The 14636-nt window shown below is 39.9% G+C and overlaps 2 protein-coding genes across 2 annotated transcripts; one reads left to right on the top strand and one right to left on the bottom strand.

Moving 5' to 3' along the window:
- The first annotated feature begins 5494 nt into the window (after positions 1-5494).
- On the top strand, positions 5495-9793 carry LOC137891557 (pentraxin fusion protein-like). The gene is made up of 6 exons (XM_068736233.1): positions 5495-5561; positions 5823-5890; positions 6699-6981; positions 7228-7382; positions 8361-8640; positions 8971-9793. The coding sequence occupies exons 2-6, from the start codon at positions 5827-5829 to the stop codon at positions 9119-9121; spliced, it is 933 nt and encodes a 310-aa protein (XP_068592334.1). The 5' UTR covers positions 5495-5561; positions 5823-5826; the 3' UTR covers positions 9122-9793.
- A 914-nt stretch (positions 9794-10707) lies between these two features.
- On the bottom strand, positions 10708-14509 carry LOC137891560 (fucolectin-1-like). Its single transcript, XM_068736236.1, has 6 exons — positions 14424-14509; positions 14149-14216; positions 13430-13712; positions 12616-12770; positions 11696-11978; positions 10708-11531 (listed from the first exon to the last, which is right to left on the bottom strand). The coding sequence occupies exons 2-6, from the start codon at positions 14210-14212 to the stop codon at positions 11381-11383; spliced, it is 936 nt and encodes a 311-aa protein (XP_068592337.1). The 5' UTR covers positions 14213-14216; positions 14424-14509; the 3' UTR covers positions 10708-11380.
- Positions 14510-14636: the final 127 nt, after the last annotated feature.

Raw genomic sequence — 14636 nt, 5'->3', positions numbered from 1 at the left:
TAGATGGTGACGACCTTGTCCTTGTCCTAGTTTGCATGCTTCTGTTAGAGCGTTTAGTTCAGCAGCTTGTGCTGAAGAATGTGATGGTAAAGGTTCAGATTTTAACACTATTATTATTTGTCACTACTGCATATCCCGTTACATTTGTACCATCCAAATTCTTTTACATGAACCATCAACAAACATAGTCATATCTGCATTTTCAAATGGAGTGTCTGTTAAAACCCGTTAAGCCCTAAGCCTTTTTGTAGACCTCTCCTCGATTTTTGTGTATTTTAATAGTTTTGGTATTTTAATAAAGCTGACACTTGTGAAATTTGTTCTAATTTGTAAATATCAGTATATATGTTACTGGTTAAGAGAAAATTAAGATGGAACACAGCACAAATTGAAATTCTTTATCTCCGACTATAAATTAATCCAATTTTGATAAGATATATTTTTTTAATGTTGTAGTTGAAAGCTTTAAACCTCTCCAGATCATAGCCCAATGGGTTGGAAGTCTCTCTGCACAATGTTTTCTTTGATAAAGTGAAGCATTCAAGAGCTAGAGAGATTAGAGTGCAGTGATTTCAGCCGAGGTCAACCAAAATGTCATTTGGTTCCAGCTGTTCCATTGTAATTTTATATAGTATATAATTATATATTTCACTTCTTTTATGACTAATAGTGTTCAATCTATCATATGCAGAAGTTTGGCATCATTTAGAGAGCCTGGATCCTCTCTGAGCCTGTTTATGTCTGTCATCCATGGGATTTTCTCATCTGGCTTCCACTCCAGGTCTCCTAGCTCAGCCTATGGTTGGTCGATTTCAGTCAATGGACCCTCCTTAGAAGCGTCTGAGTCCACAGAATCTAACAAACCCCTCGTGATTTTGATAGACAGAAGCGTTAGCCAGTAGGGAGTAAAACGGTGGCACGTCACCTGAACCGTGCGCACAACTTCGCCGGAATTCACACCCATCTCCCTCACGGTCCCTTTGTTATTGGGCTCTTGTTTCTGCGCGGGGACATTTCAGAGACGCACCGGAAATACGTAGAACTATTGTTGACGGAAATAAGCGGAGATATACAGCAGAACAACGAAAAGGTAAGGAGCTTTGGATGATTTTGAAGGATATTACGCATTGTGTTTCTGGTGTTTGTTTGCTCACAGCCTTGTGAGGGTTTACCGGAGAGGCGATCTGATAGTAGTTCTGGAATCTGTGTCGAATGCTCGTGCTGTTTGATATTTCGGTTGCCTATGCTAACCGTTAGATTTGTTATGCTAACTCGGAGAAGAGCGACTTATGGCTAGAAATACGTGATTTTGTGATAAATCTTTTATTTGCGTACACTATTTGTGTAGAATGGTGTTTGGAGTGTGTAAGAATGTCTTAGATTGTTTGTTTTAAGCAGATTTTGATTTTTTTTTGGGATTTTTTTTTTCATTTTTTTTTCATATTCATAAATACATGCAAATGGTCATTTTTGAACGGTAAATGCTACAGCGGACCCGAAATCGGGGGCGTCGGGCTTAACAGGTGTTAAATCAATTATTGGTAATACACAACTCTCAGTTTCAGCAACACAGTCATACATGAAAGGTGTCTTGCAGGTGACATGTAAGTTATTTTGTTTTGCAGAATTAGAACTGCAACTGCATGTGATACTTTTAGTGTTAAAGGTAAATACCATTAAAGCTCCATCTGCTTCAGGTGTCCAGCACAATATGTCATGTGCTGCCATAGGTTTATCATCAATCAACTTTGATAAAGGTTCAGTTAATTCAGCGTAATTAGGAACCCAATTTTTTACAGAAATTAGTCATTCCTTTAAATGACATCATTTGTCTTTTTGTTTGAGGTTGGTGCTTTGAGAATGGCTTCTTTTCTTCGTCTAGTGACCTGCCATCCTTAGATAAATCATAACCCAAATATTTTACTTTTTCCTTGCAGAGCTGGAGTTTGTTTTTGCTTACTTTATGACCTTGTTCACAGAGGAACTTTAGCAACGCAAGAGTGTCCTCTTTGCATTGTTGTTGTTGTGTCTTAGAGCATATCAAAATGTCATCAACATAAAGTAAGATTTGACTTCCCCCAGTTGGCTCGAATTTAGCTCTGTTAGCTGCCATCATTTGAGAAAAGATGGTAGGATTTTCACAATACCCTTCTATTATAAGTGTACTTTTCCCCTTTGAATTGAAAAGCAAACCAGAATTGACAATTTTTATGCACTAGTATTGAGAAAAATGCATTAGCTAAATTTATCACAGTCATGAAGAGTTTTCTCTCTTCTGGCTGCAGTGATCACACCACTCCTGTAATCTTATCCTAGCCGTTGTTCTGTTAAAGAATGTCTCTGCATATTCTTATCTGGCCCTGGAGTGTCTGTAGTACATGGCACAATGCATGTCTTCAATTTATTGTTTTTGTACAGTCTGAGGAGCTGTTTTATCAACTTTTTCTTTAACTCCTGTGTACTTTTTGTACAGATCAAAACTGTAGTAATAATTTGGTGAGATACAACAGTCAATCGTTTATTCAAATCACTTTCATTCTCTTTCTAACAGGTTAACTGGATAGTTTTTCGTTGATCGCACAAATTTCTGTTTTGTCTGTCAGCCCGTTTTTGGATCTTATGATCATTTCATTAGTTGTTGTTTTTTTTCTTCTGAGGTTAAGATAACAGATTTGCATGCTCCGGAATCACACAAAAATACCATTTCACACCCTTCTATCATCAAATCACAAATGTTTTTTCTTCCTGCATCAAACACAATTTTTATTTGATCTAATTCTAATATTTCTATCTTTATTGTTCACCTTTAGTTTGTGTCTGTGTATCAGTGTGTGTGCGTGCTTTTACATGACCTGATCTGTCTGATGAATGCGTTGTCCAGACGTCCCCCTCCTCCGATGTCCCACTCCTCCTGCTCCTTTTTTCCTGCCACAGACATCCACTCCGCCTGTCGAATCCTCCTGCCTCTCCTCCTCTCTCTCTTTATCCTCTGCTCCGTCCACGGAAGCCTCCACGTCTTTGATTATCTCGGAAATACACATTAGAACAAACAGGTTCAGATATTTCATCAAATCTTCATATTCAAATAGCATCATTTTGTTTCCCTTTTTTACTTTGATGGTTACGCTGCAACACTGTTGCTGCATATTCAACATATATAATACTGGTGGGTGTTGCTCACCGTATTCTGTGCCTGATCTGGTGGATGCTGGCTTGTAGAGTGGTCCGCCAAAAGTCTCTCATGACCCTTGTCAGTCCCGTCACAAGCTCAGTTGCTGTTGTTTCTGCGTTTTGTCTGAGCACCTCTGGGACAGTGCAGGAGGGAGAGAGTGGAGAGAGGTTTCCGGAGGATCAGGCTGCTGGGCCCGTGAAGTTTGAATCTCCACGGGCTGGAATGTCTGGAGGGGAGACAGAGGGTGGGCGGACATACAGAGGAGGCCACCTTCCTCACACTATTCACACAAATCAGGAGAATTAGTCACATTATTTTCACAGTTTTCGTAATTGTCTTGTAGTCGTTTCAGTCTGTTTTTCCCTACTCCCTTTTTGCTCTCTTGCGCCTCCTTTAACCACATTTTTGCTTCGATTAAACCTTCTTTCTTTTCTTTCCCTGCATTTCCCTTTCACTGTTTTTCTATCTTGTCAATCAACAGTTGACATCCCGTGTTCGTCAGTTTTTCATCTTCATGTACTTTATTTCTCCCTTTAAAGTCTCATCTTTATTGCCTTTCGTTTTTGAACCCATCTTTTATTTAGTATAGTTATTTATTATTTTGATCTAAAAAGAAGATGAAGCTCTTTTTGTTATTTGTACAAATAGTTACCGATAGTTGCAAAATAAAATCTCTTTTGTTCACTAATTGAGTTTAGGCTTCCCAGAAACCAAGGCTTACGAAACCTAATAAACTTTTAAATTCCCAGAATTTCAGGTGTTTATCAAACCCATTGATAGCTTTTTAGATTGTTAGTCTCAGGTGTACATCACTCCTATTGATAGCTTTTTGGATTTTCAATCCCAGGTGTACATCACTCCCAATTTAGCTTTTTAGATTTAATTTTGTAAATCTTAAAGATCCAATTATTCAATTCAATAGCTCAAACTACTTCTTTTAAGATTGTAAGTCTTAAGAATGCTAGTTTTACCTGTAATGATTCTTCTACTGGCTCGGTTCACAAAAAGGATCTCGTCACTCCGTCTCCTCTACAGCAGAATCCTGGCCTCCAAAATGCCAAGTACTCTCGTGTGAGAATAGGGCGGAGGTCTTTGTCAGGAGTCCTAAACTCCCCTGTGCACAGTTTCAGGTTCAAAAGCTGAAGAGAAGTGGAGGTATTGAGATCCGGCTCGAAGGACCAAGTTATGTTAGAGAAATTCACTCGAAGCCGATGTAAAAGTAATTATCACAGGACATTTATTCTTGCAAGAAGGAGACAGAGTTGAAACACATACAAGTCATGTATCAAGGCTGCTCAGAGGTCTGTCTCTGAGTCTCTGATATTTATACTTCGGATAACACACAAGTGTGTTTGCACAGAATCATTTGCATAAAGCTACATAGCATGTCTTGAACTCGCCCCTTCCGCACAAGCAAACGTCTTCTTGACGTTTAGTAAGATATACAATTGTCCCTTACAGAAGGTCACAGTGACTGCTAAACAAGGAACCTCTGAGGATAACAAGTGTGAAGAGATTTCACACAGTAGTCACAGACTTCACGGAGCCTTGTATGTTAAACAATAAGAACTGGTCATTCTAAAAGTTATTTTTCTCCAACATTTCCCTCCTGTTTATTTAAAGTATAACTACTAGATCAAAAATAAAAATAAATGAATGAATGTCCAATCAAACTAGTAATAAATGAATGCATAAAAACAAACTTTTTTCACGAGGCAAACTGAGAAATATAAGTTATTGAGAGAAGGGATGCTTCAGATAAGGCTTCGGTGGAATCCATGCCTTTTCTATTCTGGTCAAATTCAGCCTGGGCACCACAGCAAAAGAGAAAAAGCAGATGGACAAAATTGTACTCACAACCTTAAAAATCATGGATATTGAGCTGCTCTTTCCCTCTGACACATATGAGAATAAAACTCAGAAGTTGGTACAGAAAATGTTATCTAAACTTGACGCTAGTGTGCAGAATTTCCCCTATTGTTCGTATTCTGCACCAGTTAAGTATTTAGCTGAGCTCGAGCTGATTTCATAGTTACACTTCCTTAATAAAAACCTATAATGTGTTATTTCTTTTGTTTGTTTTGTTGCCCTGTTTTTATGTCTCTATGGTTTTTTTATGTTTTAATGAGAAGAGCTGTTGATGTGACTTTAAAGTATTTTATTTTGAATCTATTAATTAAAAAAGTGGCACCAGACAGAAACAAAGGAATCACATTTGCCTTATCTACAAGGACAAAGTCGTCTGTGGTAAATCATCAATGACCAACACCATGTGCCGTGATAAGAGGTGCACATAAATATCCCTGTGTGGTCCCCATCAAGTCATATTCACCAACAAAACACAAACAGCGGCTCCTCGTCTTCATCTGAGTTTATTTCGCAAGTCAAGGTATGTGGTTGTAGTTGAGTAAAGCTTTTAAATACAAAGTCTGGAGGATCATTTCATTTTGGACAGTCAAGGCTACACATGCAGTTTCTTATTTGCCACCAGTTATTTATCTTATAACAGTTATTTCATTTTTATGCACTTTGGATATCTAACTTCTGGAACAACAACCGGTATTAATGATGACAATATTTATTCCTTCAGTGTAATTCATTGAATTCATTCATTCATTCATTCATTCATTTTTTTTTTTGTCTCAACCAGAACAATGAAACACAGTTCAGTTCTGCCTTTGCTGCTTCTTCTGGGGACGTGTTCAGCTTACACCTATCGTAAGTAAGATCCGGCTATATTTGTGATATATTAAAGTCTCCCATGACCTGGCTAGAACTGCTTCAAGTGCTACATTTAGAAACAATAAGAGATGATATAATCGGACTGAATGGTTGGGTTCACATTATTGCACATATGAGGCAGTAAATATGAAGTGTTGATATTGCACATACTGTGGTATCTGTCCGTCACACACAGCTTTTCCATTAAGAAAAGCCTTCAGTGCCGTTCTTTGCTCTCCTTTCAGTGAAGAAATGCTCACCAGTTCGGATACAACTGATGCTATTGCAGCATCCACGCTAACCTCTTTAGGCCGCCATTGTTGTTTTGAACAGTCGCCTCTCCGTGTCGTCTCACACACACATCTATGCCACGGCCATAGCTCCTCCCAAAACGCTAATTGGTCTGGACACAAGCACATTACTTGAAGCCTGACAACGTGAATATTTGTGTGATGTGTGATCCCGCGATTCTCGTGGCATCGCAGGAATCCGGCTGCCCTGCAAGGTAACGGGAAAATAAATAATTAGTTGAGTGTCATCTGCATAGCTAAGACAGGGAAAGCCATGGAAGTGAATAACAGAGCCAAGTGACTAGTTGTAAAGAGAAAAGAGGAGGAGACCCAGAACTAAACCCTGAGGGACCCCAGTGGTGACGCAACAAGGTTCAGACACAGATTTTCTCAAGGCGACCCTGTAAGTGCGGTCCTGACGTATAACCAGGTGTTTTAGAAAGAGGTTCGTTAATTTATATTTAACATTTTTCCATCAAACATTTCTACGTGTATTTCATCCGTCTCACTCACAGAGAACGTGGCCTTGCGTGGAAAAGCGACCCAGTCGGACCGTCCTGTGGAACCTTTGGGAGCTGCTTACAATGCTATCGATGGAAATCGTGATTCTAACTTCTTCGCTGGATCCTGCAGCCACACTGTTGAACAGACCAACCCCTGGTGGAGAGTGGACCTGCTGGAGTCCTACATCCTCACCTCCGTCATCGTCACCAACAGAGGAGACTGCTGCGAGGACTTCATCAACGGGGCGGAGATTCACGTCGGCAACTCTGTAAACACCGATGCCGCAAACCCAGTGTGAGTGAACGTAATGACTTCTTAAATACAATGTTTCATTTACAATTCAAGGAAATTGTTTAGTCAATCACTAAGTGATAGCAACACTCATTGAACATGTGACATGTGCTGTGTGAAATACTGCTTCTATACTCGTTCTCCAGCAGGTTAAGCGTTGGTATTATTTCCTATTTTATATTGCTGTATACCTGTCAAGCACCCCACTTATAAAACGAATGAATGCACTGCTTCCTCTCTCTGTTCTAGGGCTGGTGTGATTCCTCAAATCCCATTAGGCAGGTCTTTAAAAATCACTTTTACCAGACGTGTGGAGGGACGTTATGTGACTGTGCTGCTACCTGGTTCAAAAAGAATGCTTACATTCTGTGAAGTGGAGGTCTACGGGTACCGTGCCCCAACTGGTGAGAACTGAACATGAGGCTGAAGCCACACAAGATGTGATTTTCTAAATGATGCCACTGCTTCATTTTCTATACAGCCGAGGTCCCACCTTGAACTGCAATTATTTGAATGAAAAAAATGAGCAAAATGCAGGCACTTCCTGTGACTAAAAGATCTCTCCTTTGCAAAGTTGTATCTATTGAAGCTAAATGTTAACTCTAACATAGAGAGACTCCCTTTGAGAAAGATTGAACGTCTTAAAAAATATGTATTGCCGATATAAATTGCTAAATCGAAAGAAGACAGTTTCTCAAAGGGTACTGGGATTCTGGATAGTTTGCACATGTTTTATACATACAACACAATGTACACATTTACTTCTGCTAAATGCCTTCAAGTTTTGCACCACTGATTAAATAGTTGTTAATTTAATGTCAATCAGGAGAAAAAAGTAATATGATGAAAATACAAATATTTAATACAAACAGACTTAATGATAAAGTCTTGACAGAGTCTATGGCACTTAGACTCTACAGGAAGACTTGTAATCGAGGGGTGTCTGCCCTGTGCAGGAGCAATATAACCCACCCCCATGGGATCCAGAAACCGGCGGTGGTGGCTGTTGAAATGATGAATCTGATGAATCTGATTGATCTGCAAAGACTGGGCAGTGATGGGGAGGTGGAGGGGCGCGTGTCGCAGCAACGTGAATGTACAAAAGGCAGAGAGACAATCAGATTTGAAAAGAGACAGCGACAAGTTGATAGAGGACAACAATGCAGGCGTGTCTCTGGGTTTTTGGAAAGATGAGAGCAGGTGATGAGAACAGCTGACACCATGATTGACAACCCCAAACAATGACATCAAGGGAATTTTGAGTGAGAGGAGTGAACGGCAGACGCATGAGAAATAAACTACAGGCCTAAGCATGCAAAAGTATAGTCTTCCAGACTGAACTTAAGCTTTATCTTGTGTTTGCAAATGTGTTTTGTTTGCAGGAGAGAACCTGGCACTCCAAGGAAAAGCCACACAGTCGTCACTGCATTCTACAGGCATCGCAAATAACGCCATTGATGGAAATCGTGCCACCAAATGGAACCAGGCTTCTTGTACTCACACGACCCAAGAGTTGAACCCCTGGTGGCGACTGGACCTGGGCAAAACCCATAAAGTGTTTTCTGTCAACATAACCAACTACGTAGCTCTTCACTTGCAACTTATCGGAGCCGAGATCCGAATTGGAGATTCTTCTGAAAACAATGGCAACAGCAATCCCAGGTAGTTTAATGTCCAATCAACTAAAATATGATTAAAAGTTTGCGAATTATGTATATTTGTAATTGGGGTTTGTTTGAAACAACACATTCATGCACAATACACCTCCACAGCACATCCATGCATTGCTTTCATTGCTGATACCCATTCCATTGTTTGTTTTGTCTTAACTTTAGTTCAATTATGTTTAAGTAAATCTCATGAATGGACCGTTGACGTTGTGGCAAACTGGCCCAGGGAATGTGACAAAGCGAGAGTCCATGCAATGGGAAGAGTGAAAATTTAGCTGATCACTCAACGAGTTAACAAAGGATGATTTTCTTCCACTGCTAGGTGTGCTGTGATCTCAAGAATCTCTCCAGGTTTCACCGAAAACTTCCAGTGTAACGGGATGGACGGTCGGTACGTCAACATCGTCATTCCTGGAAGAAGCGAGGAGCTGATCCTGTGTGAGGTGGAGGTGTACGGCTCCAGACTGGATTAGGTACATGATGAATCAACACCTCAGTTCCAACTACCACTCCCAAAGTGCAAAGAAACATCCTATTATCACATTTACAATTCTGTTCTAACAACTGAGCGGGACAAAAGATTTGATCGAAAACGATGCTTAAATAATCGGCAGACATTTTGGCGTTTCATAGTGGGAAAAGCAAAGGCGTTACGTACAATATTAAAGGTATACTATGCACGAATAAACACTCATAAAAAATGATCCTTCTCAATCATCACTCATGACCCAGTAGAAGTGTGTGGCGGTGTCTGTATGGGCAGAGACTCTTTCCTCAGCCTGTATTTCCTCTTCTTCTTACTAGTGCAGTGATGTGCAAAAGATGCCTGTTTGGAGCGGGTCAGAAACACAGATTAAACACACTCTGGTTCACAGGAAAAAACACACTGACCTTACCTGCATAAATATTATAATAATATATTTGTATTGCAGTTAACCTACAGTGACAACAATGTTGTATATGTAGGCCTACATATGATTTTCTATGAACTTTGTACTTTTGTATTTGTTTGGACCATGATTTGTCTTTTACAATTTTTGGACTGTAGTGAAGATTTAAATTTCTAATTCTGAACTTGTCTTTGTTCTCTCACTGCCAGCATATGAATATTATGTCACCTTTCATGAAATAAATTGAAGCAACAAAAAAAAAGCCTGCATCTGTTTATTTGTCTTTCTTTCTATTCATTGTACCTGTGTTCATTCCACATTGAACCTTTTGTTTTATCTCCTGTTGAGCTTCAGATGTGCCGGGAGGTGTAATTTTTGTACATTTTCAAGAGTACATTAAAAGTAGTTTGTGTGGAGCAACATGTTTTAATTTGGTGATACGTAACACTCCACTTAGAAAACACATGACATAAGAACAGTAAGTTTGAACTTTAGGAACCAGATGATGAAGCAGGACTCACTCACTAAGAGGCCCGTCTTGTGTCAATTAGTACAAATTACTGAGCCTTTTCAAAAAAAAAAAAAATCTAACGATAATTTTGGTAAGATTTACATCTTTAACAGCAACCTAAGGGGGTTTGGACCTGAGTGTCACCGACTGGACTAATTTGCCTCATGAAGAAACGAGTCTGATGATCCTTTTTCTATGATCCACTTCAGAGAAGAAGAGGCGGTGTAAACCTGCTCTCCCTCCTAGACTTGGATGGACGGACAAACTCTCCGCAGCCAGGAAGAGTCTGATATCAGCTGACGTACAAGAGAGTCGTCCTCTCTCTTATGTGCAACATCTAAATCTGTCACGGCTGAACAAGCACACGGCACGGAAAAAAACAAAGGAAGCAGGATCGTGTCGCCACAGGATGGCGCCCTCTTGACTCGCACACAGACAGTCCAGCAAATGTAACACGCTTTTATTCTTGCGATGTGTGAAGTAAATAAGAAGAGCAATATGCTGTGCAGATATCTTCAGGTTACATTAGGACATTAGTTGAATCGGTACATGCACTTTTATTATGTGTCTTCCTTTTATAGGCTCAGATTTGTTTTGAAAAATGTCTCGAATAAATCTGGTTGAACTTCCTGATCACATAAACACAGAGATAAAACAGTAAAATCAGAGAATATCTTTATTTTGCTGATACGCTGACAGGTGGATCACATGAGACAACTTCCCGGTGTGATATAACGTGTGTGTGTGTTGCATTCTCATGAATGTAACATTGAAGTGTGAAACCATAATAGAAGGAGAGATAAGGTCCATTATAACATGTGATAATAAAACTAGAGAAGCATTGAAAATGTGTTTGATTTCTATACACACCGGTGATGATCGACATGGATGAATATGAAAACTGATTGACCATTAACGTATTGGCTGAATTAACATGGTTAGAGACGTCTGCCTTCACTTGAATATAACAGAACTAGATGGCACTCGGCTTGTGGTGCTCAAGCCCCAAAAAGTACATCTGAAAAACTCTGGATACGGTTGGCGGGTGTAGTTTGGTCGAAAGAAAATTGTTCCTACACAAAACTGCTCAGGACAAGGTCTGAGGATTATCTTGTATCTGGTTTTTCAAATGTATATTTTTGGGGCTTTGAGCACCACACGCCGAGTACCATCTACTTGTGTTATATTCAAGTGAAGGCAGACATCTCTACGGCCCATATGTCCAAAACTCTGCGGTGAACTGTCCCTTTAAGCTGTGATTGAACCATGAGACTCAGATGAACGTCACCAATGTAAAATGTCATTGTTATACATTATGAGCCTCCTCAGACCTAATCCAGTATGGAGCCGTACACCTCCACCTCACACAGGATCAGGTACTCGCTTCTTCCAGGAATGACGATGTTGACGTACCGACCGTCCATCCCGTTACACTGGAAGTTTTCGGTGAAACCTCCAGGGATGCTTGAGATCACAGCACACCTAGCGGTAGAAGAAATAACTTTAACTCACCGAATGATCATTTTAATACTCCAATGAATTCATTTGAGAAATATAAGTCACTGCTAAGTTTGGAAAAAACAAACTCAATGACAAATATCCATTAATCTCAAACTTTTAGTTATATTTAGGATTGTAAACTGTACCTGGGATTGTTGTTGCCATTGTTTTCAAGTGAATCTCCAATTAGGATCTCAGCTCCATTAAGTCGTTGTGGCACAACATCTATATTGTTGGTTATGTTGACAGAAAACACTTTATGGGTTTTGCCCAGGTCCAGTCGCCACCAGGGGTTAAAGTCGGCATTTGAGTGACTACAAGAACCCTCGCTCCAGTGGTAAGCACGATTCCCATCTATGGCGTTAATTGCGATGCCTGTAGAATGCAGTGACGACTGTGTGGCTTTTCCTTGGAGTGCCAGGTTCTCTCCTGCATAAAGGACAAATTTGCAAAACATCAGCACTGATGGATAGTTTACTGTGATGCTTTCTGCAGAACAAAGTTGCCCCAATCTGTAAATGTCTTGAAACGATGTTGACAACTATTTGCACATTGTTGCCATTTTCCAGCTTTCCAGTAAAAGAAACAGCAGTAAAAGATGGAGAAGTCATGGAAAGTTGTGACGATGCCTGTTTGTTTATTTGGATCGGCACTGCAAAACTTGAAGGACGCACCAGCAGCTGGCAGCAGTAAATGTGTCGATTGTATTGTATTTATGACGAATTTGCTCATCTTAACTTTTCAGAAAATGTTTCTTCTTATAATTTTCCAATTAAGATCGCCTATGAATACTTTTTAAGATGCTTATTAATTTGTAAACCAAATTGGCTGGCTGGTGAGTTTCACTATATCAAATGTTAGTGTTAAGACATATTTCTCTCAAATATATACAACTTTGCAAAAAAGAAGAGATTTTTTCGTCACAGGAAGTGAATGCGTCTGTTTTCTTCATTCAAATGAGTGCAGTTCAAACTGGTTCAAACTGGTGTTTGTATAGAAAATGACGCGTTGGCATCATTTAGAAAATCACATCTCGTGTGGCTTCAGCCTCATGTTCAGTTCTCACCAGTTGGGGTACGGTACCCGTAGACCTCCACTTCACAGAGTGTAAGGATTCTGTTTGTACCAGGTAGCAGCACAGTCACATAACGTCCCTCCACACGTCTGGTCAAAGTGATTTCTAAAGACCTGCCTGCTGCGATATGAGAAATCACACCAGCCCTAAAAGAGAGAGAGGAAGCAGTGCATTCATTTGTTTTATAGGTGGGGTGCTTGACAGGTATACAGCAATATAAAATAAGAAATAATACCAACACTTAACCTGCTGGAGAACGAGTATAGAGGCAGTATTTCACACAGCACATGTCACATGTTCAATGAGTGTTGCTATCACTTAGTGATTGACTAGATAATAGATCATAAGAGGAGCTGTTAACATCTGCTAAACAATTTCCTTGGCGAAACCCCGTATTAAAGAATTCCTTCACTATCATGAAGGACTCCGCTCACCCTTTTTTTGACCTGCTGCCTTCAGCGAGACGGCCAGAACCATAACCCCCAGGTGCAAAATAAGCTTTTTTTCCCACAGCTGTTTGTCTCCTGAACTGAATCAAACCTGTCAATCCAGAAAAATAACAGGCTCCTTTCCAGCAAAAGAAGTCTGCATGAATGTTGAAGACTTTGAATGCGCTGGTGATGTCTGCTTTAGAAAGCAGGGTGTTGATAGTTACTGCTCCTATTGTTCTCTGCTGGTTTTTATTGCTTTGTCTTAATTCATAAGATACTATATTTCATTCCTGCTTTTTTTTTTTGCATGACCTGTAAGGAGAGGCATGACAATAAACTCAAACTTGACTTGAAACTTGATTACGTTCACTCACACTGGGTTTGCGGCACCGTTGTCTTGTAAAGAGTTGCCGACGTGAATCTTTGCCCCGTTGATCCTTTCCTCACCGATGTCTCTGTTGGTGACGATGACGGCGGTGACGATGTAGGACTCCAGCAGGTCCACTCTCCACCAGGGGTTGGTCTGTTCAGCAGTGTGACTGCAGGATCCAGCGTCGAAGTTAGAATCATGATTTCCATCGATAGCATTGTAAGCAGCTGAATCAAAGTGTGGATAACGGTGTGACTGGGTCGCTTTTCCACGCAAGGCCACATTTTCTGGGAATGAGAGAAATATTTGATGGAAAAATGTTTGAAAATGACCAAACCTGCGATAACCTATTTTTATTGGCCACTTATTGACACATCCAACAGTTACAGATCAACATGATCATGTAGTGTTTGAGTCCACTTGATGAATGAACCCAGTATCTTGGCAGGTCGTGAAATAGAAACAAAATGCAATATATTAATTTCTTGTACGGGGGACATGAATTGTCCGTTTTCTTAATGTCGCTCAGCACAAAAACAATGTCAATGGAAAGTCAATTTAGGATCCTTTTTGATGGTGGACACACAAATTAAACTTATCTACGTACATTGCAGCCAGTACAGACTGAATGCTGAAGTAATAATCAGCAAAACACATTTGAGTGAAGAGAGACTTTAACGTTATATAACAAAGATATCAGAAATATAGCCGGATCATACTTACGATAGGTGTAAGCCGAGCACGTCCCCAGGAGGAGCAGCAAAGGCAGAACTGAACTGAGTTTCATTGTTCTGGTTGAGACATGCAAGAGAGTCAACAACAGAATTAAACTGAAGGAATAAACGTATTATTTAATACTGTTCGAAATTTACATCAATCTTTGTTCCAAATGTTCGATATCCAAAGTGCACAAAAATGAATCGACTGAAAAAGAAGAACAACTGGTGGCAAAGAAGAAACTTTGTATTTAAAAGCATCGTAATTCAACTTCAACATACCTTGACTTGCAAAATTGACTCAGAAGAAGACGAGGAGCCGCTGTTTGTGTTTTGTTGGTGAATTTGATTTGATGTGGACCACACAGGGATATTTATGTGAACCTCTTATCACGGCACATGCTGCTGTTCATTGATGATTTATCACAGATGACTTTGTCCTTGTATGTAGATAAGGCTCATTTTGGCTATCACGCAGATCAGGGATCTGGAGCT

Source organism: Cebidichthys violaceus, unplaced genomic scaffold, assembly GCF_023349555.1.
Source record: "Cebidichthys violaceus isolate CVI_PGR_0920_01 unplaced genomic scaffold, fCebVio1.0.p SCAF_7, whole genome shotgun sequence".
Classification (NCBI taxonomy): Eukaryota; Metazoa; Chordata; class Actinopteri; order Perciformes; family Stichaeidae; genus Cebidichthys; species Cebidichthys violaceus.
The sequence above is the reverse complement of the archived record's forward strand: the minus strand, read 5'-3'. Positions and strand labels throughout refer to the sequence as shown.

Coding starts and splice junctions, on each gene's coding strand:
- LOC137891557 (XM_068736233.1), top strand. CDS start 5,827: ATGAAACACAGTTCAGTTCTGCCTTTGCTGCTTCTTCTGGGGACGTGT. Junction 5,891..6,698: donor GTGTTCAGCTTACACCTATC/GTAAGTAAGATC, acceptor TCTCACTCACAG/AGAACGTGGCCTTGCGTGGA. Junction 7,383..8,360: donor CGGGTACCGTGCCCCAACTG/GTGAGAACTGAA, acceptor TTTTGTTTGCAG/GAGAGAACCTGGCACTCCAA.
- LOC137891560 (XM_068736236.1), bottom strand. CDS start 14,212: ATGAAACTCAGTTCAGTTCTGCCTTTGCTGCTCCTCCTGGGGACGTGC. Junction 11,979..12,615: donor CGGGTACCGTACCCCAACTG/GTGAGAACTGAA, acceptor TCCTTTATGCAG/GAGAGAACCTGGCACTCCAA. Junction 11,532..11,695: donor AATGGCAACAACAATCCCAG/GTACAGTTTACA, acceptor TTCTACCGCTAG/GTGTGCTGTGATCTCAAGCA.